Genomic DNA, 23268 nt, shown 5'->3' on the forward strand with positions numbered 1-23268 from the left:
CACTACTAAGTTGCTCTTCTGTCTCTGCTTCACAGATTTTTTTTTCCAGTTAGAAGATAAAGAAATGTGTGGACCACATGGGGTCAACATAAATGGAGAACTCTATTCTATGAACCACCTGTAGAAATCCAACCCATGTGGGGAGCTTTGCTGTTTTGAAGCACCACTGAAATGTTCATATTTGATGAAAAACTAAATTCAAAATGTCCTCAATTGAGTCATTAACTAGAATATGAACAAGAACTGTTGCAAAATACTGTGCAGAAAAGAGCAACAAAGATGAACAGGGCAGTGGAGGATAAAACATTCCAAATACAGTAATGATGAATAGGATTAACTCCTGCAGTTAACAATAGTACGACTGTGGCAGCACTCCAATGGTCACATGATCAAAATTCAGGTGCTTGAAAAACTGGCATGTAGTTACAACGGTCGCCCTCTCCTGAGATCATGTGATTTTTTTTGACCTTCCCAGTTGGCTTCCAACAAGCAAAGTCAATGAGTGAAGCCTGATTTGCTTCATGGTTACAAGATTCACTTCACAACTGTGGCACGAAATATCACAAAATGGAGCAAATCTCGCTTAATATCTGTCTTTATGGATTCATTACATTAATAGGAAGACAATGCCTTTCTTTGGAATGGAATGGAATGGAATGGAATGGAATAGAATAGAATAGAATAGAATAGAATAGAATAGAATGGAATGGAATGGAATGGAATGGAATGGAATGGAATGGAATAGAATGGAGAATAGAATAGAATAGAATAGAATAGAATAGAATAGAATAGAATAGAATAGAATAGAATAGAAAGTAAGAGGCGAGCACCTTCACTTCTAAGCTCAAGGATAAAACCCCAATACAAAATTTAATTCTGGCCATGACTTGATGCAGTCATACTGTAGTGCCTGCTCAGAAAAACACTCCACTTTCCCCCCAAGCTGCCAATTGCCACCCAGATGGTAAATACATCTGGAAAACCTCTTTCAGATACTCTAAATCAGTGGCAGAAGTCCAACAGGTAAGAGGAATTTGAATATGCATTTATTTCAGAGAATGCTTAGCTTGAGTTTGTATTCCCAAGCTGTTGGGTTTTAAATATATCACACTGAAGAACCACATTTTACTCATTGGCATTTGGAAGTTGAGCAAAATGCTACACATTACAAATGGTTTAATCATTAAACTAGACATACCCAATTCCTGCAACTGTTCTTCATATGTTTTGGCCTCCAGTCCCCTAAAACATATGAAGAAGAGTTGCAGGAATTGGGTTTGTCTAGTTTAATGAAAAGAAGGACTAGGGGTGACATGCTAGCAGTGCTCAAATATTTAAGAGGCTGCCACAAAGAAGAGAGGGTCAACCTATTTTCCAAAGCACCTGAAGGCAGAACAAGAAGCAACAGATGGAAACTAATCAAGGAGAGAAGCAACCTAGAACTAAGGAGAAACTTCTTGACAGTGAGAATAATTAATCAGGGGAACAGCTTGCCTCCAGAAGTTGTGGGTGCTCCAACACTGGAGTTTTTTAAGAAGAGTATGTTACAGAATGAGAAACGCAATCCGTTGTCTTCTCAGATCATTAATTTGATTTGCAATCTACTGTCCTCATTACAAAATGCTTCCAGAGCAATCAGCAGCTCCATTAAAATTAAACTAGTTTTAAAACTCAAACTCAGTATAGGGGATAAAAAAAAACCCCAGCCATTAATTATAGCAAGAGATAAAACATGAAGCCTTCTTAAAACATTTAGAAGAATGAAGTCTCTCTAATATTGCAGGGAGAATCAAAACATTTCATTGCCCAACAACAGGATCATAAATAGAATATAAACAGTATTTGAATCAGTGGAACAACCTTCCTCCCGAAACTCCAACACTGGAAGTTTTAAAGAAGAGATTGGACAACCATTTGTCTGAAATGGTATAGGGTTTCTTGCCTGAGCAGGGGGTTGGACTAGATGACCTCCAAGCTCCCTTCCAACTCTGTTATTCTGTAATCAATGTTTTCTTCTGAAATTTAAACCACTTCCAGGTATCTATGCTTTGAGCCTCAAATCTTCTAAAAGAACCAAAACAATCTTAATTTGGAGATTTATCCTGCACTACATTCTAGCTCACACTGGACTTTTTTTTTGAAAAACAAAAACAAAAACAACTTTGGTATACGGCAGGAGTGATGAACTCCAGGACTTGCTATTTTCTCCAAAAAAACATCCATCCAGCTCTAATCTGTGCAAGCTATTCTATTCACGTCTGCCTCCAAAGAGACTTTTATGTCTCACACACCCAGTAGCAAGGCAAGAATCCAAAAGTTTTTGTTGACATTTATTTGGCTCGTGGTCCCTAGCTGGACATCAGCTGAGTGTATGTCTCCAGCCAGTTCAGCTGAAGATGTGACTGTCTGCATGCTTCTTGAGCAATGCAGAGGAATTACTTTAAATTATGATGGAACTAGAAATAAGACAATAGATCTATTCCACATGCCAATATTCACTGAAAGAGGCCACGTAGTGACTCAAACTTTTTATCCTGGAAGTCAGCTCTCCACCCTTTGTTAAAATACCTCCAAAGAAATGAAGCACCCTCTTCTTAGAATAGGCAATAGGCAACAGATAGGACCTGTATTATGGAAACTCATCTTTACTCAGCCTCCTCCAAGAAAAGAGGAGAAGAATAAATATTTACTGCGACTTCATAAATGTAATGAGGGGAACAAACAGAAATGGACCCCAAACCCACAGTAGGTATAAATTAAGATTAGATTACAACCAACCATAAAAAGATTCTTGTGTTCTTGACTTTAGTCTTCGGCACAGGGACTGGGGATCATTGGGAGAGGATGGTCTCACATGAGAAATATAAAAATGTTGGAATGGTTTATATAAAGGAAATGTTTTAAATACTTAAGTGAAATTGATCTTGAGAAAACGTTGAATGGATAAAAATGCTTCGATTAGATCTAAAAGATTAGATAACTGGATTTATTTAAATGGAACACTTAAAGATTAAGCATATGGTTAAAACGAAGAGAAAAATTCTGGATATAAATGTACATTAGTCTAAGAGGGGTACGTATTTTAAGTAGTATACTATCTTCTTATTTCTTTTTCTTTTTCTAATTTTTCTTTTTATTTTTTTAAGATATGAGAAATGTAAAAGTGTTGGGATGGCCGGTATGAGGAAAAAGACTTAAATACTTAAGCATAATGAAAATCTTAACCAGCAAGAATGTTTTGAACATTGTGGGGAAAACAAATTTAAATAAGAATATTAAACAGGGTCTACGATAAGGCAATCAAGGTGATCAGTTAGAAAAGAAGTTTTATATCAATGCAGTTATTATTTGCAGAAATATTAGAAAAATGTCTATATTCTGTTGTTCTGTGATCCGTTGAGGCACTCTTCTGCTTTTTCAAATACACAGACATTATGGGGGCTCAAGTTCCACAAAGAGGTGGCAAAGGCTGGGGCTAGGAGTTAAGAGACTCTAAGCAAGATGGACGTGTCATTAGGGCTTTGTGTGGAAGCCATCCTAACTCTGATAGCTGAGTTTGCTTCTTCAATAACGAGATCCGCTTTGAGATTCAATTGCCTAAAAGACAGAATGCTCATTCTATTCCTCCCACAGGATATTAAGCCTTAGATACTGAACTTTCCGTGCTTGGCTGGATCTGAGGCAGCGTGGCTGGAAGGAAGTTTCAGCAGGAAGCAGGAGAACCAATTCAAGTCACAACAAGACAGAAATGTCCCAAGGCAGATGGCTGCAGCCTACAGACTGTTTAACGAGCTTCCGTCAAGGATGAATGGAATAAAAGCAAGTTTTTCTGCATTTCAATGCTAAAATTTTGCTTGGGGGGCTCTCTCTGCAGTTACCCTGCCTATAGTGATCTAGCAAGAAATATGTAATGTCAATCTCTCCTCTTCCTAACATCTTTCTGAAGAGAAAGAGGAGAGGAGAAAAGAGAAAAGAGAGAGGAGAGAAAAGAGAGAGGAGAGGAGAAAAGAGAAAAGAGAGCCGAGAGAAAAGAGAGAGGAGAGGAGAAGAGAGGAGAGGAGAGGAGAGGAGAGGAGAGGAGAGGAGAAGAGAAGAGAAGAGAAGAGAAGAGAAGAGAAGAGAAGAGAAGAGAAGAGAAGAGAAGAGAAGAGAAGAGAAGAGAAAGAATCCAGCTGATCTTTAGAAGGAGGTGACCAGCTGAATAGGCACATTAAATGCCTGCACAGAATCTTGGTTGTTCTGCTTCTTGTCTGGCACAATCTCATCCCACAAATGCATACCTACATACTTTCCTTCATTTTTGAGCTCAGCTCAGTCATTATGTAACCTTCAAAGCTACTTTGGCAATGGAATTCCATTCCTTAAACAGCCCATTCCAAGGAAGACACCTTGCCAAAACTCAAATGCAACCTGCCTGGTGTGTATCTTTCCTCCAGCACAGCTTCCAAAAAGGACAGCAGCTTTTGCAGAAACCGTGTTCACGTCTAAGTTAAGGCAAGTTGAGCTCAGAATGTGCAGAGATTCTGGCAACTGGAGACATGCACCGTCGCTCGATCGTGGCAAACGTGTAGCCACAGAAGAGGGCGTTCTACCCATTTTGTGTAGACTCCCAAACACAAACCTTGCCAAGGCAGATAAATTGAGAACGTTGTGTAATACCTAGCCAATCTGTGGGCTGAGATGTGTGGTATCTTGCATATGCTGATAGTAGTGGGCAAATAAATCACATTGCTTAAGGAAGATTGGGTCATTACCCAATGCCAGAACATGAGATTCTTTAAGTAATATCTAAAAATGAAAACCACAATGCAGATTACAGATAATCCTCAACTTATCACTGATCATTTAGTGACTGTTTAAAGTTACGATGGACCCCCAAAATGAGACTGACAATCCAGATTTGAAGTTCTGATGTATACACACAGACACACACAAACCACCACAACTGTGGTCAGAAATATAACAAAATGTTCAAACAATTAGCAGAGCCTTCCTAACATTCTTCATAGTAAGTTGGTTCTCACTTTTAAAGTTAGAGATATAATTTCCATTGCCTACCATATCATGCGAGAACATATATATGCTGTGCTCCAGCCATTGCAGATATTGATTCTGTTTTGCTGGACTGTCCACTAAATGACCCTCTTAGGCTTAGATACTTAACATCCCTATTTGGAAGAACAGCCCACCGAGATCTGAATCACAGCTTGTCCTGTTTCATCCTGGACTCTAGTGTACACCTTGCATAAGTGCGAAGTTTATAGTTAAGGCAGTTCAGCTAAGAACTTTTATAGCCTATTCATCTTGTAAAGGTTACGTATTTATCTGAATATTGATTATTTGCATTTGCCACATATGTATTTTATTACTGTATTTTTAAATTTATTTTATCCTGGAATTAGATCCTGTATTTTGTTTTTTAATATGATTGTAAGACTAATCATCCCTATCTATCTATCTATCTATCTATCTATCTATCTATCTATCTATCTATCTATCTATCTATCTATCTATCTATCTATCTATCTATCTATCTTATCCATCTATCTCTCTTATCCATCTATCCATCTATCCATCTATCCACCTACCTACCTACCTACCTACCTACCTACCTACCTACCTATCTATCTATCTATCTATCTATCTATCTATCTATCTATCTATCTATCTATCTATCTATCTATCTATCTATCTATCTATCTATCATGTATATATCATCTATCCATCCATCCACCCATCAATAATTCTGCACACCGATGTGGCACATGATGACAGAATTCTTTTTCATTCTGTCCAAGCAGCTTCCGTATCTCTTTCCGTACATCCACTTTCCATGTGGGAGATTAATCTTTCTTCTAATACTTCTTCATCCAGGACTAATCTCTTCCTGCAGTTATTCTACTTTGTTTCACTTCTTTCCTTTTCTTTCATGAGCACTTTCCTCCAAGATCCATTCTTGATACTACAAAGAACCATTCTACTCACAGTCAGAATCTTTCATCAGCAAGCTAATTGCCCCAATCTTTTATTGTAAACAATTAAATCACTCATGGGGGATACTTTTGTCATGAATACATACAAAAAGCTTTCGGCTGAAGCCATGTATTCGAAATAGACATCTTTCTGCTAACTAAACAATCCCTGTTCTCAATCATTCTTGGACTGTCAAGTGGCGCAATCATTTCTTTTGTTTCTTGTCACATTCCCACCCATCCATTCACGTCACTAACGGAGTATTTTTCCTTTGGGTGACATTCATTCAGAATACTGTACAGTCCCCACACCTCCCATTTATTCTCCAATTATTATCATTCACTCAAGTGTAACATACAATTAGCAACAACTTATGAATTTTTGTTTTCATAAGCATCCACACCAGCCTAGATGACACCAATTCATACTTGCTGGCATATATTTTAGACACTTCATTTATAATTAAGCTTCTACATAAGAATAACTCCAACTGCACACAATCAGAACATCTTCATTCAAATAGTATTCTTCCCTTTTCTCTTTGTTTCAAAGACATACAACAAATCATTTATTCTTCATATATTTTAAGTCATAATCTTCCATATGCCAGAGTTATTATCAGATGGATCATTAGATATCAAACATACTGACACTGGTCAACCTTCACACAATATTTTGATGAAGTTTGAGAAGATATTGATTAGGTTACCAGCATCCTTGTACCACAAATGGCACTCTGTGCTAATGGTAAGGATAGTACTTTTCAGACAAGACACATTTTAGCCAGTATGCCATTACTTCAATTAAATCCCAGTTTATTCCAGGAATGTTCATGCTGTAGTATGAAAGCTACTGATAGTATTTCTAAACTATAAACAATTTTGGAAGTCAATATATTCTTGATCACATCTCACAGGAATACATGAACTGTAGCGATACACGCTTAGGATTCTTGCATTAAAGACACATAATTTACATACACAGTTACTGTATACTCATATCAGGCAGGAGAATTCACTGGAGAAAGCAATTATGTTTGGAAGAGTTAGTGGTAAAAGGAAACCAGGCCACCAAAAAAACACCGTTGCTGGACACCACCAACGCTGATACCAGCCAGAGCACAGAACAAGTCAAAGAAGTAGTGCAAGATCAGAAGATGTGGAGAGACCTGGCATGTAGAATTGCCAAGAGTTCATCATCATCATCATCATCATCATCATCATCATCATCATCATCATCATCATGATCCCCAAAACTGGATTGCAAACCCTTTTCGTATTCATTTCAAACGACATGGCAATCCAAATTCTAACCTTCTCAAATCTGGCTCTTCTAAATATCTACATGGGCCAATCACAGAAGCAGAGTTCAACCGATGCCCGGTTATGTAAGAAATCCAATCCTGGCACTGGTCCCTAGATCTGTTTTGGATCGCTTCTTCTAGCAGATCTAATTTAACCAAGACAAGGAGATGTTCTTGCCAAAAAAAATCCCCAAAGAGTCCCAAATAGGAAGAAAAAAACAAAATCCTTTCTATCATCCCCACTCTTGTTTTCACACTGAGATTGCACAAAGATAACCTATCCCTTCCTTTTCTCCCCACCCAACCCCCCCTTCACATTTTTTTTTTCAAGGGTTCGAGGAACGATGAAATGAGATGCTGTCTCCTAAGCGATAGCATGTGTCTTCCATCAAGATGGTTTTAGCACATGATTTGCTGAGCACATGCTTGTCTGTGGCTACATCTGGACTCAGGTAGACAGTTTGAATGCTTATCCCATGGAAATATGGTTTCCATTGGCTTTGTAGACAATAATGGTGTTGTGAGTCATTAGTTTCCACTCACAGAGCGAGGGTTTAGGGGCAGCTCCAATAAATACTGAAAACAGAGAATGGACGTCTCAACTTTTCCTTGCAGCCTCACCATGTCCTGTCTTCTTTGATTATCCTTCCCCATCCAAGATAAAATAATAATAATAATATATGACAAGCTATTTTTCACAGGAGCTGAAGCTGAATGGCTACAACGCCATATGTTCTGAGGCCATAAAAGGACTTCTCATCTTACCAGAAGTATTCCAACATTGTTCTGATGCTACCAGAAAAAAAAAGTTCCTAATTCAAAATGTAACGTTTTATCCTCTTTGGGGCAATTAAAAAGAGTCAGTTTTGATGTCAAAACTCCTCTGATAGGGCTGGAACAACAAACAATGACTTCCAACACGATCAGAATTGCCTGAGGATCAGAACATTCCACCCTCAAATTATGTCGGAGATCTCTTGTTATTCCGTCCCCTGTAGTATCAGCATATACTATTAGAAGACAGCGAGAGAATTTCTCAGCGTTTAAATTCTGTACAAGAATCACAACATGCCATCATGCAAGATGAGGACTAGTCTTAAGGATGAATGGGTCCCACCACCATCATTATATCTTTTATAACAGTGAAATAGCCGAAGAGGTCTCCTCAGACTTTGCACTGCAGTTGCAAAGAACTACAAATGAAACACTTCTAAAGCTTTCTAAGGCAATCACGCTAATTCTTCAGTCTTTGGATATCTGTGGAGCAAATTAGTAACTCTGATGGTTTCCATGTTTAGTCAGACAAACTCTTTACATACCATATTTACTGAAAATGATTGTCTGGGACACAACACATCCTCTTCACAACCTGTTTCCCTTGTTACCTTCTGGGAGGAGGTTCCATGGTATCCGAAGCAGAACATCTAGATTCAGCCATAGTTTTGTTCCGTACAGTATAAACCTTGTGAACTCTCAAGCTTCCTCCTTCCGTTATGTATTCAAGATGGACAGTGGTTAATATTTATATGTTACTTATATGTAAGGGTGTAGGTCTGTACATATGTTGTATATAGTATGTTTAAATGTGTGTTATGTATGTGTACACTTTGAGAGCAAGCAACTAAATTTCATTTTTAATGTGTGCCCTTATCTATCTATCTAATCTATCTGTCTATCTGTCTATCTGTCTATCTGTCTATCTGTCTATCTGTCTATCTATCTATCTATCTATCTATCTATCTATCTATCTATCTATCTATCTATCTATCTGCATATATCTATAATATATGTATGTATGTATATGTATATGTATATAGCATGTGTATATGTGGGTTCTGTATCTGTATGGGTAGATATATACTTTCTTTTGAGAGCAGGCAACATAATTTCATTTTTAACTTGGGCCAGCCTGCTCACAGTAAAAAATGACAATAAAGGTTACCTTATCTTAAAAGGAAGACAACCATGATCATGAATACAAGGGTGTCATTCCCAAAAAGAATTAGAAATTTTTTTTTTCTTCTTTATTGTAATTCTCAGCCAATCTAAGACAACCACACCATGTCAAAAGTAAATTATCTGAAGGGGGGGAAATAATTAATTTTCCTCACTGGTAAATACAGTAAAGCAATGCATTGTAAATGAAATCCATCTGTAGGTTTACTTACCTACTGTGTCACAGGGCTCATCCTTATGGACACAAAAATCTGTCCTGAAAATAATAAATCATGATTAGGAACATTCCTTAAATGATGAGATGTGGGTTGCGTAAATGGACACACATTTCAGAGTGTCTATCGCCTACAAGCCGCTAATGTATACGCGATTGTACTAGGGGCAGGTATATTCCTATTCATGCATTTTCTTTTCATGCTTCATTTTACAGATAGTCCTTGACTTACAGCTATGATAGGAATGTTCATCGCTAAGCAAGGTAGTCATACATTGAGTCGTGCCTGATTTTATGGAGAAGGAATGGCAGGATCTGGGGGGGGGAGTGAAAAGAGGAACCAGCCTAGAATCCCTAGGTAGCCACAAATGAAATAGGTCCAATTCCCCTTGAGTGATGTTGACCCTCATCTAACTCTGACCAGGTGCTGGCCAGTAGTTGAAAAGATTCCTGCGCACAGGCTTTTAGCAATAAATCACCTTAATTGAGCCTTCAAGGGTGGATCTGGTCTTTCACACCTGGCATTTTATGATCCATTTCGCTGTGCTCATTAAGTGAATCACCATAGTCATTCCTTCCTTCCTTCCTTCCTTCCTTCCTTCCTTCCTTCCTTCCTTCCTTCCTTCCTTCCTTCCTTCCTTCCTTCCTTCCTTCTTTCTTTCTTTCTTTCTTTCTTCCTTTCCCCTCACCCTATTGTTCTCAAACTCCAGTCATCTCAAGGTTTCTCTTGACAGTGAGAACAATCAACCAATGGAACAGAAGTTGCCTCCATATGTTGTGGGAGTTTCATCACTGGAAGCTTTCAAGAAGAGACCGGACTGCCCTCTGTCAGAAATCATGCAGGGTCTCCTGTTTGGGCAGGGGTTGGGATGACCTACAAGGTCCCTTCCAACTTTGTAATTCTAATTCTTTCAAGTTGGCCATCACGAACGGTTTACTTCAGACAGATGTAGGACAACACTCTTAACTTTCTACGATTGAAGCAGAGAAATCTCGAGCTGTTTTATTGCACTTAAAAGCTTGCAATGCAAAGATAGCCAATGGGCAATTGATGGAATTCTCCTCTTGACTCAGCTGGCACTATCATCCTTGCAGGAGTTGCCAGACTCAGCTTAACAAGGCTTATCGAAGGACTGTGTTATATTATTATATAAACGGGTAAATCAAACAGATGTTTTTATAGGGCACTTTGAGTACAGGGACGGGAGGGTGCAGCTGAAAAAGCTTCTTTCTCCAAAGGGGATTTCTAGCTTAGCAAATGAAAACACAGCATCTCTGTCTCTTGCATTCTGGAGGACCACGGATGACAGAGGCTGGTAGTTCCAGGTAATTCCCTGGATTCAAATTCCTTTTTCTAATGCCAAGGCTCCCTACAGTAAAATAGTGCAAAAGCAATAGCTGTTCATGACTGGAGGAAGCCCAAATCATCCCTCAGTGCCAAGGGCCCATCTGGGAATTATTAAAATAGCAGCCGAAAAGGAAGTTTAATGCTGGCAACTGAAAACCAATCATTGTTTTCCTTAAGGGACAGAAACTGAGGTTGTCCCCTTTCTAGTCTCACCTCAAGTAAAATAATAATAATAATAATAATAACAACAATAATAATAATGACAATGACAATAATAATACAATAACAATAATAATAATTCCAGAAACAAGGGTATAATTTTATAGATACCTTTCAGAAGGCCCTTATCTTACATTATGATCTTACAACTAATTATAATGTATTTTGTGTCAATTGTTCCTTTGCTCTATGTACCTTGCTTAGTAATAAATACCTAATATATAAATGTTTATACTATTAAGAGCCCGGCTGGCACAGTGGTTAGAATGCAGAATTGCAGGCAAACTTTGCCCACAGCCTGGAGTTCGATCCTGACCAGCTCAAGGTTGACTCAGTCTTCCATCTGTCTGAGGCCAGTAAAATGAGGACCCAGATTGTTTGGGGGCAATAGGCTGACCCTATAAACTGCCTAGAGAGGGCTGTAAAGCACTATGAAGCGGTATGTAAGTCTAAGTGCTATTGCTATTGCAGGCTAACTCTGCCCACAGCCTGGAGTTTGATCCTGACTGGCTCAAGGTTGACACAGCCTTCCATCCTTCCAAGGTCAGTAAAATGAGGACCCAGATTCTTAGGGGCAAGATGCTGACCCTAAACTCCTTAGAGAGGGGCTGTAAAGCACTATGAAGCGGTATATAAGTCTTAAGTGCTATTGCTATTGACCAAAGTACTATATAAAGGTTTCATTATGGTTATGAGGAAGCATCACATCAACTCTCATATCAAGAGCTTTAAATGGCACAAACTCAGCAACACTGTGTCATTCTACAGCTGAAAGCCTTGTGGGTCTCGGAGAGAAATTTCCTAAAAGTGAGAACAATCAACCAGTGGAACGGCTTGCCTTCAGATGTGGTGGATGCTCCATCACTGGAGGCTTCTTAGAAGAGATTGGACAGCCACTTGTCTGAAATGGTCATAGGGTCTCCTGCTCGAGCAGGGAGTTGGACTAGAAGACCTCCAAGGTCCCTTCCAACTCTGTTACTCTATGTTCTATTTTGCTAAGCCACCATGTAGCTGTGAGATTTTTGTCTCGTTGATGGTCTGATCCAAGCAATATTAAGGAAGCCTTTCTGAGTTGAAACCAACAGGCAAAAAATAAAGTTTTCCAAGGTGAACAGAACTTGGCTTCCTTTTTGCTGAAAAGAATGCTCCATGCAGAAAAAAAAGAGGTGTTTTTAGAGGTCAATCGTAAAATATCTGGTTTGAGTTACAAAGAGGCAGAGAGAAAAAAATCGAATGTTGAAGATCCAGCTCTTGTTTTTTTTTTCCCCTTGGCTTAGCCATTCCATGCTGGACACAGCCCTGTTTCTGCATCCTTTGCCACTGGTCCACATCTGTACAATTTGGGGACCATCCAGACACAACACACACACACAAAGAGAGAGAGAAAGAGAGAGAGAGAAAGAGAGACACCACACATGCTGAAAGACAGCACTTGAGCGAAAAAGCGCAAATGCCGATTTCTGTGCCCTAGGAACCAAAACAGCTGAGCCAGGAGTTTGTTCAACTGACAATTGTTCCCGATCCCTTTAACAGAGGGAAGTTGAAACAGGATAGGGGAAAATGAGGATATACAGGAAGGGAAGGGTTGTGAGAATCCAGGGCCAGCTTATTTTGCACAGTGGATGTGGTTTTTACTGAAGCCCGGCCTCTGTACGCTGCCTAATTCTATCACAATACAAACTAATCTTTTCATTTATCCAGCACAGTTCCTTCCAGGACTGTTATGCCTGGCATCTCCCTCTCTAAATCCACCCTATTTGAACAGCATTCTGTCACTTTTCCCTGCTTGACCAGTATAACGAATATAATTTCAGGTCCTCACAACACCCTTCCACCCTGAGGCTGGGGCGGGGTGGAACCCATCCTCTGGGAACTTGAATATTCTGGAGAGAGAGAAATTCCCCGAGGATGGGCTCCAGCCTGAGCCCAAAAGCTAGAACAGAACACAACAGAACAGAACAGAATTCAGAGTGGAGTGGAGTGGAGTGGAGTGGAGTGGAGTGGAGTGGAGTGGAGTAGAGTAGAGTAAGTAGAATAGAATAGAATAGAATAGAATAGAATAGAATAGAATAGAATAGAATAGAATAGAGAATTGGAAGGGACCTTGTAGGTCATCTACCTTAGAAGAGTAAACCTTTGGTCCTGGTGACCAATTCAGATTGGATCCTGCAACATTATCCTGGGACACGTATATTTTACCTTCATTCGTGAAATATTCCAATCAACTTTGGAGACCCTCAGCAACTTGTTCAATGGCTGCCTTCAGATCTAGACCTAACTCTCCTAGCAAACAGACAGCAGCGCTGTAGACAGTCTCAATCCGAATTCACTCAATCTGAATTCACTCCATACCTTGTAACAAAGACAGCAGCATCCACTGGAAGAGTGTCATCTCGTGCTCCAGGAACCTGATTGTTCCCAAGGTACTTTGCACCACCAAACTCTTCGTTTTGCCACTGGCAAAAGCTCTCCAGAGACCTCTCTCCATGATGACCTATGGACAACCTGGCCTTCAAAGAAGAAGGAAAAAAAAACAGGAATAGAAGAAAGACAAAGTGAAAGCCACTGATGTGCTAAAGTGATACCGATGCTCACCTTGAGCCAATGGTAGACTATGGACATGCATTTTATAAATGAAGTCATCCAATTTTTGCCTATAAATCTAAAAAAAAGTGGCTGGCTTGGGAGATGTAGATACAATGCAGAAGTATGGTCAAATGTGTGTTGTGTTACCCCTTCACCCTAAATGTGTGTTGAAGGAGCGTGCTGGATGTACCTCTGCCTCTGAAGATAACTATGCTTAAGGACCTGCTCATCTCTCCTCTTCTCTACTTTGAAATCTCCACTAGGATGACACCCTTGTACATGCAGCGTAAGTGTCAACTAGGTTGTGCACTCCGCTTATAATACCCATATCAATAGCATTTAGACTTATATACCGCTACATAGGGCTTTACAGCCATCTCTAAGGGGTTTAAAGAGTAAATATTGCCCACAAAAACCTGAGTCCTTATTTTACTAACCTTGGAAGGATGGAAGGCTGAATCAACCTTAGTCAGGATCGAACTCCAGATTGTGGACAGAGTTTGCCTGCAGTACTGCATTCTAACCAGTGGCCCACCAGGGCTCCTAGTCATCTACATTAATACTCTTTTTATAGTTTTCACAATATCTCACCCCAATTCTTTTTTGAACAAGGTTTAGAATGCCACCCCACCACCACAGTTTCAATCAAAGCTCAAAAGGAACTTACAGGACGTCTTCGGAGCAAGACAAGCTTCGTTACTCGAATGTAGACTTTCACCCCGAGACTCTGGTGCTGAAACATGTTATACACCTGAATAAAAGCAATAAAAGCACCATAATGTCATAGCATTCGTGATAATAAAAATATATTGAAAAATGTCAGACTTGCTTTATGCTCTGCATATCTTTTTTTTTAACAAATCGAGGAATTTTTGCAAGGACAATAATTATGTCCGGTTAGCTTGGACATTGGAAGAACCCAATTTTTGAAACCAAGAGCACACCATAGAACTGTTTAAAGGCATGATTTGTGCTCTGCTGAGCAATCAAGAAAAGGATACAGCGACTCTGCCAAAATAATCATCACGATGCTTTGCAAGTTTATATCCCAACTATGAATTAGCTGTACTCCCACATTTTCAACTACCGAAAAATGTTTAATGGTAGAAGGAGTCTACAATTAAAGAGCAGTCCTCTAACCTCTTTGCAGGATGTGAAGCTCCACAGCCAAGCTCGCTGAACCATAATGTAAAAAAAAAAAAAAAAGTCCTTAAATTATGACAATTGCTTTCAAAATAGATGCATCCGATATACTTTCTTTCTGGCTTTCAAATGAACGTGCATCTATTTCTCAAAAGACCACAAACTGACAAGCCATTGTAAATGTATATCCTCCATACTGCTGCAGCTGCTGTTAAACCATAAAATTAATGGAAGGGTCTCTTGAAGGAGCATGCAGTAACATGCAATTAGTGATCCCTTGAACATTATAAAAAAAGAGGGAGGAAAAAAAGAGAAAGTTTGTATTTTGGAACAAAGCTAGTGGTTGTTGGTTTTTTGTTTTTTTTTTGGTAGTGTCCTTCTGATTCCTGAAGCACTCCGTTTTCAGCCTGTCTTTCAACTAACACATGCTTTAAATAGAAGGGGGGAAAAAGTAGGGGAAGTAAATGCGATTTTCTTTCAAACATACTGATCTTCATTTTTGAAATTATTCCTTCAGGTATTATTAAATATTTGGAGAGAGACAGAAAGTTGGACCCTCTTCCGTGAAAATCGAGCATATCCACGCAAACATTTTAAATCTGATCGTCAAGGGGAAAGGCTTTTAAAACGGATATGACTGAAATAATATGTGGCTGTATTGTTTATTTGTATGTATCCAAGGGCATCAATGCATAGCACGTTTTAAAGATTAACATATGCAAAAATGATAGAATCTTGTCTTAAGCAGTTCTGAGTTTAACACTGTACAGACAACAAAGGGAAGCTAAATGAATGAAACTAGAAAGGTGACCACCAAGTAATTAAAAGCATTGCACAATTAATCAGCTGGCAATTAACAGGGTTGGAAGGGACCTTGGAGTCTTCTAGTCCAGGGGTCCCCAACCCCCAATCCATGACAGGCATGCCAAAATTAACATTCTGGTTTCTTTTAGAAGCATGGTGTTCACCTACCATGTTCATCACAGTAAGGATGAATCTTTGAGCCGCATCAACCCCGTGATATTGGACCATGTCAGCGTCAGCCACCACAAGCGTTTCCACCGTGTACTCATTTGTGAGATGAATGGCGTTTCTCCGTCCTTTCCAGTCGTGGAGAACCTTGCCCTTTGGAGGCTTCTTTTTTTCTAGAAAGCAAAGAACTTGTTTCAAAAGCTCCGTCTAATACGTTTGGCTTTCGGTGCTCTAGAAGTTTAGAAAAACTCAGGAGACCTATGCAAATATCAGTAGCACTTAGACTTACTGTATAGGCAATTTACAATGTCAGCATGCTTCCCCCAACAATCTGGGTCCTCATTTTACTGACCTCGGAAGGGTGGAAGGCTGAGTCAACCTTGAGCCGGTCAGGATCGAACTCTGGGTTTGGGGCAGAGTTTGCCTGTAATATTGCATTCTAATCACTGCACCACCAGAGCTCAAGAAGAGAATGTTTTTAGCTCAGCGTTAACCTATATAGGGCTCTTGGTGCTCTCTGATCTTGGTGGTTTCCTTATTCTGATGATGATGCCTAGTTTGGTAATGAAACATCTGCAAGAAAACCACCAAGCTCAGAGGGCACCAAGGACTCAATAGTTTTCCTCCTGTTCCTCTCTCCACACCCCACTGCCTTCTAACACTGATGATGTTACCTAGTTTGGTAATGAAACATCTGCAAGAAAACCACCAAGCTCAGAGAGCACCAAGGACTCCATAGTCCTTCTCCTCTTCCTCTCTCCACACCCCACTGCCTTCTAACACTGATGCTGCTGCCTAGTTTGGTAATGAAACATCTGCAAGAAAACCACCAAGCTCAGAGGGCACCAAGGACTCCATAGTCTTCCTCCTGTTCCTCTCTCCACACCCCACTGCCTTCTAACACTGATGATGTTACCTAGTTTGGTAATGAAGCATCTGCAAGAAAACCACCAAGCTCAGAGAGCACCAAGGACGCCACCGATCTATGCAAATAAAGGTAGGGCAACAATAGGCCTGCCTGAGAACTTATCACATAGGTGTTTCCACAATTTTAGAACTGCTTTTATGAAGGAATGTAGAACTTGGGAACGGGGAAGGAAGAAAAAGAAGAAGAGAGTGATTAAGAAAGAAACTCCACACTTGATTTGCCTTAGTATAGGATAGGACAGAAAGGAACTTCAGTGTGTTTTCAAGGCTGATGCTAGTCCTTCAAGCGAGGCAAGATGGGATTTTTTCCTCTTCCTTATATTTACATCAGGAAATAATTGGCACAATGAAGATTTCAGACGCAGAGATTGGACAGTGGAAAACAGAATACTCTCCCTTAAAGCTCCGTGCACTTTTCCTTGACAGAAATCAGTAGCAATTCTTCCATGAAACTGATATTGAAACCATTAGGGGAAAATGCAAAAAAATAATAAAAAAAAATAAAAAATAAATTGGCACTGCCTAACTTCATCTGTAATTAATATCAAGCCTTCTGTTCATCCACATATCCACCCCATCCCATCAGCACAGCCTTTGTACACATTCAGCTCATCCCCTATCAAAGAATCTGGCAGATTCTGCTTTATTGCTTTTTATGCCTGAGGCACTGACTATCATCACCTATAGCTCTCTTCCCCTCCATGTTCCATACTGAAACACAAGATATTTATGCCCTCTCCGCTCCTAAGAAAGCAAAACATTAAGCAAAACAAAGAGAAGGGGAAAATATACACCCTGGAAATACCCTACTGGGATAAGGATCAGTCTTACACGTATACCCCCACACAGAGAATCTTAATGTTGGATTAATAATAAATAATAGCAATTTCTCCACTGGTAGCTACAATCTCACTCAACCTGTCTGGGCAAATTCCTATCCATCTGCGCTGTCTGTGTGTGTTCAAAAACAGGATATGAATTATTCAACTAGACATATTAAACCCACCTAAAAGCCTAAGGCAGGAATCAGCTATTTTCCATCAAGGACTTCTATCAGCACAGAGCTGGCAATTCAGCCCCATCAGGGTTTATTAGACCTTTGAGTCCTCCATCAGCCAAGCCCAGTTTTTATTCAACTAGAGTACGCGAATCGGTCTTAGACAATCATTTCTGGTCAGTGACCATATCTGGAATTCAAGGAACTTTCCACGGGCATCCTCTCAAAATGGCTTCCTGGGATGGCTATAGCAGTGTTCCAATATCTAAGGGGCTGCCACCAAGAAGAGGGGGTCAACTTATTCTCCAAAGCACCTGAAGGCAGAACACAAAGCAACGGATAGAAACTAATCAAGGAGAGAAGCAACCTAGAATTAAAGAGAAATTTCCTGACAGTTAGAACAATTAATCAGTGGAATGAGTTGCCTCCAGAAACTGTGAGTGCTCAATCCTTGAAGATTTTTAAGAAGAGACTGGACTTAGAGTTGTCTGAAATAGTGTAAGGTTTCCTGCTTGAGCAGGGGGTTGGACTAGAACAAGGCTTTTCAACCAGTGGTACGGGTACCACCTGTGGTACATTGGCACCTGGCAGGTGGTACGCGACCATCCTAGAAAAGTGGTAGCCGGGGAGGGGAATGAGCTGAACCGGTGGCAGCACCGCACAAGCCTGAGCGAGAGATGGCTGGAGCTGCAGGGCTGTCAGGGCTCAGTGGAAGCGCCAGGATCAGCGCCAGGCTCCAGCTAGAGCTCGGCGCTGATCCTGGTGCTTCTGCTGAGCCCTGAAGAAGCACCAATCAGCTGGAAAGCAGCACTGATCCTGGCGCTTCTGCTGAGCCCAGAAGAAGCGCCGATCAGCTGGAATGTTGCAGCATCTCCAGGGTCTTGTGATTTACATTCAGATGCGTGGCAACTGATTCATATTTATGACGGTCACAGTGTCCCAGGGTCATGTGAAGTGACCAAAACCTGCTGCAACCACCCAGCAGACGGGGGGGGGGGAATAAAAACCAAACACCCCCCACCCCACCTCTGCTGCCAATCCTCAACAGAAATGCTCACAACAATGAAAACCTCGGACAGGAGGAAGAGCGCCACCGGGCGAGCAGGCAGGTCTCTTGCTCGGCACTTTTTTCAGTGCCATTGTAACTTTGAACAGTCACTAAGCGAACTGTTGTAAGTCGAGGACTACCTGTACTTTATCACTTTTTTCCTTTTTTTTTTTTTGGGGTCATCAAGTTTTTGACACCTTGCTAGGCGACTGGTGGTCCTCGGATGTTGCCATATCCTAAAAGTGGTACAATGGGTGAAAAGGTTGAAAAGCCCTGGACTAGATGACCTCCAAGGTCTCTTCCAACTCTGTCATTCTGCTAGTATGTTAAGTACAAAGAACTGGCCTCTGTTTATCTCCTCAGTGTCTTTTCAGTGCCTCCCCAGTCAAACCAATTGCTGACTCAGATGATAGAAAGTAAATTTCATCCAAAATTAAGGCTTTTAGTTGGACCCGTACCCATAAATTGAGTCCTACCCTTATTAATTAGGTTACCGCTGAAGACTGTTCAGAAACTTCACAGGCCTCAAAACACAATTATATCCCTGCCAGAAACCCAGCTATTTGAAACACATCTTGCCAGTTTTAAAACACTCGTTCCTGTGTTCATTTTCAAGCTCTTGCTCGCTGCTCTGATCTTTCAAAGCTTAACAACGGCTGAGGATCTCAAGGGCCACCTACTTTATGTAAATCTGTCCAGTTATAAATATATCCTTAGTAATGCTACTCTGGTGTTGTGGTTAAAGTACCAAGAGACAACACCAGTCTGGTGTTGTGGTTAAAGTACCAAGAGACAACACTGACTCAAAATTACCAATAAACAAAGAGAAAAAAAATCCCATTCCAGCAATACAGCAAGGCAGATGGAAACATGGACAAATGTTTTGCTGTCAGAGACATCTTCAAAGGAAGATAAAACAGAAATAAAGATGCAATCAACTATGCAATCAATGACTTGTCGTAGTTTTTACACTTCTTGTCCCATTTGCTGTGCATCTGATTGTCAAATATGGGGATCCTTTACCTGCTCACAATAATATATACGGTACCTGTAGCAGCTTATTTATTATATCCTTACTGAACCATTCTCCAGTCAGCTCAACATAGTTCTTATGGGTTTTCCTCATTCCCAATTTATCCTTGTAATAACTCTGTGAACTAGGCATGGCTGGATTAAAGTTGTTCTTAGTAAACTTACCAAGGTTAAGTTTCATACTAGGTGGATATATGAGAATATAAACACAATCCGATGTTGGTTCATTTAATCACCCAGAGGAATTGCACTGTTCTGCAAAATAAACTTTCACCTTCCTGAACTACAACGAAAACCATGGTCTAAAGCAGGGGTAGGCAACCTTGGCTATCTTGCTGGCTCAGGAATTCTGGGAGTTGAAGTCCACGAGTCATAAAAGAGCCAAGGTTGCCTACCCCTGGTCTAAAGAATATACATCTTCTTCATTCCTAAGTAATGATATTCAGCATAGCCATCATAAATAGACAAGGGCAATTAGGGGTGCGAAGAGAATCTTTAACAACAATCAAGGAGTACAATTCTGATGTGCTCAAGGCTGACTCAACCTTCCATCTTTCTGAGGTCGGTAAAATGAGAACCCAGATTGTTGGAGGCAAAATGCTGACTCTGTAAACTGCTTAGAGAGGGTTGCAAAGCACTATGGAAGCGGTATATAAGTCTGCTATTTCTATTGCCATTACTATTTAAATTAGATTTAAAATGAGTTAGCACAGGAAAAGCAATCCTTCCATAGACTGTGGACTCAATAGATTTGGAAACTATAACTCCTCGTATTTCCAGCCAACATGCTCCAAAGAACATCACATTAGGAAAATCTGAGGTCAAGGAACATAGGTATACATACAAGATGGTTGCCAGTTTTACAGCCTGTAATGTTTTGAGTTCACAATTGATCTAACACAAGCTGTCATCAAAAAATGCACTTGTTCCTATTACAACATGTACTTCCTAATAAGGGATAAGAGAGTTTTCATTACATTGCTTGCTATTTTTAGCATGCCTAGTTTTTGGCCACAACAATAGGTGTTCCAAGCCAAGTTAAACCTACAGCTTAGAAGAAATAACATGGCAGAAGGATGATGGTTAAAGATGCAGGAGAAAACTATTGAAACCTGGAGCGTTACATGTTTAGGATGCATGCCTGGGAAAGAGTGATCCACAGTTGACACCTGGGTCTTGGGTAAACAGGAAAATCTCCTAAACATCATTATCTCTTTGTGAACTTTGAAATTTCCATCTTGAAATTTCAAAATGAACAGCACTGTGGTGGAAATAAAATAATTGGCTTTTGAAAAAAAAAATCTTCAGAGCTTTTTCTAAACTATGGAAGCATCCTCAGAGCTTTTTCTAAATTATGGAATCAATAAAAATTTGCTTGCTTAATGGCAAGATGCCTTTATTTTTCTGTGTTCACCTAACTACAAGTGCTTCTATGAGTAAGGCAAGAATGCTCTTACCGGGAAGTGCCGTCACTAATGAGTATTGTCTATGTAGTCTCAAAAACAGAAGAGGAGAAAACAAAAAACAAAAACCAAGAAAGTCCAGTTGCCTCCTGAAAAACCAGAACCTGAAGGACAGAATCTCCATGGACATTTAGCCATGCACTTTGGGATGAACCCCCTTCGAATGGTGCGGGAGGATGAACAGACTTCCAGAAAACATTGCAGACCACAGGAACCATTTGCGCTTCAGTTTGAGATGCAGACAACACAGACTCATCCCCAACAGCCTGCACCTGTCTTCAACAGTGAAGGGACACAGGGCAGAAAGCATCCTGCAGCCACGAAGGCGCCACACAGGTGGCCCTGAGGACACAGATTAACCTCCAAGCGGCCTCAACAACTCTCTAAAAGAAGGCAAATGACTGTAAATCCATACATCTGAAGGGTATCCAGTTTGGGTGATTATATGTGCACCCAGCCAATTGGGTTTATTGGACCAATTATGATCAACAAAGCCGAACATAGCGTTATGGGTGAGCTTAGTCACAGATTCTAACCCACAGCAAACCTGAATAAATTTATTTTGACTATAGCCAGCCTACAGATTGTTTCTAACAACCACTTTCTCTTAAATCTGTTTAGGGGTGCGATATTTGTTTTGTTATTGCCGGCCCGATTCACAGCTTTGTCTCTTATTTCATATTTTCCATTCTGATCGAATCTTTGTTCTATAATTTATGTTTTGAGCCTCACTGTCTTAATTTGGAGTTGGCCGACACCTAATCTGATTGATTGATTGGATGAATGAATGAATGAATGAATTACAATCTTCACTGACACTTGAGATTTCTTTCCCCTTGTTTTTTTCATGCCTGCCTTTTTTTGTTCGCTTTTTAGACGTTAAAAATAAAGCCAGTGTGTTCCTTTGAAACGTGTTCCTGTCTCTCTCACGATTTAAGACTTTACAAGAAAAATGTGGTTTAGCAAACCCAAACTTTTGCAGCTGACATATTTCAGAACAATATACTGGGCTGGTGGCCTTGTCTCAGAGGGCAGATTTGCTTTGTTTTCAGCTGTGTTTTATACCAAATCCATCCTCTGTAATGAGAGTTTACATCACCGGCTGAGATCTTGGGGAAAGAGATTAAGAAAGGAACACTAGATTCCCCAGAAAAACAGCACGTTTGCAGCCATCAAAAGAACCATTACATGTTTGATTACATTCTTATAGCTTAAATAAGCATTTCTCAAGAAAGGGTTGGGATGCTTTTTCTCCCAAATATTTGTGCGGTTGATATGTTTAACCAAACCAGGAGGACACAAAATAAACGTGTTTCTGAAGGTGCCAAGCAGATTATTGTTGTCGTTGTTGTTAATTGCGAAGTCGTGTCCAACCCATTGCAACCCCATGGACAACGTTCCTCCAGGCCTCCCTGTCCTCTACCATCTTCTGGAGTCCATTGAAGCTCACACCTCCTGCTTCAGTGACTCCATCCAGCCACCTCCTTCTCTGTCGTCCCCTTCTTCTCTTGCCCTCCATCTTTCCCAGCATTAGGCTCTTCTCCAGTGAGTCCTTCCTTCTCATTAGGTGGCCAAAGTACTTGAGTTTCAACTTCAGGATCTGGCCTTCTAAAGAGCAGTCGGGGTTGATCTCCTCTAGGACTGACCGGTTGGATCACCTTGCAGTCCAGGGGACTCGTAGGAGTCTTCTCCAGCACCATAGTTCAAAGGCCTCCATTCTTTGGCGCTCAGCCTTTCTTATGGTCCAACTTTCACAGCCATACATTGCAACTGGGAAAACCATGGCCTTGAGTATACGCACTTTTGTTGGCAGGGTGATGCCTCTGCTTTTTAGTATGCTGATTATAAACTTCTCTAAAAAAAAATGCAAGGCTGCATCTTATTTTCTACAAACGCTGCATTCCCACAATACAGGTAGTCCTTGACTTACAACCACCATTAAGCCCAAAATTTCTGCTGCTAAGCGAGACAGTTGTTAAGTAAGTTTTGTCCCATTTTTACCACCTTGCTTGCCACAGTTATTAAGTTAGTAACACAGTTGTTAAAATAAATCTGGCTTCCCCATTGACTTTGCTTGTCAGAAGGTC

At 40.3% G+C, this 23268-nt stretch overlaps 1 protein-coding gene across 1 annotated transcript in view; it reads right to left on the reverse strand.

Moving 5' to 3' along the window:
• Positions 1-23268, reverse strand: part of ADAMTS17 (ADAM metallopeptidase with thrombospondin type 1 motif 17) — an 86426-nt gene that overhangs the window by 48746 nt on the left and 14412 nt on the right. The window contains exons 4-7 of the mRNA XM_029283311.1: positions 15715-15887; positions 14267-14350; positions 13366-13523; positions 9445-9488 (exon numbers count right to left, since the gene is read on the reverse strand). Coding sequence (XP_029139144.1) covers positions 9445-9488; positions 13366-13523; positions 14267-14350; positions 15715-15887 — 459 coding nt within the window. The remainder of the gene's footprint in view (positions 1-9444; positions 9489-13365; positions 13524-14266; positions 14351-15714; positions 15888-23268) is intronic.

Source organism: Protobothrops mucrosquamatus, unplaced genomic scaffold (genome assembly GCF_001527695.2).
Source record: "Protobothrops mucrosquamatus isolate PMUCROS unplaced genomic scaffold, P.Mucros_1.0 scaffold53, whole genome shotgun sequence".
NCBI classification, from domain to species: Eukaryota; Metazoa; Chordata; class Lepidosauria; order Squamata; family Viperidae; genus Protobothrops; species Protobothrops mucrosquamatus.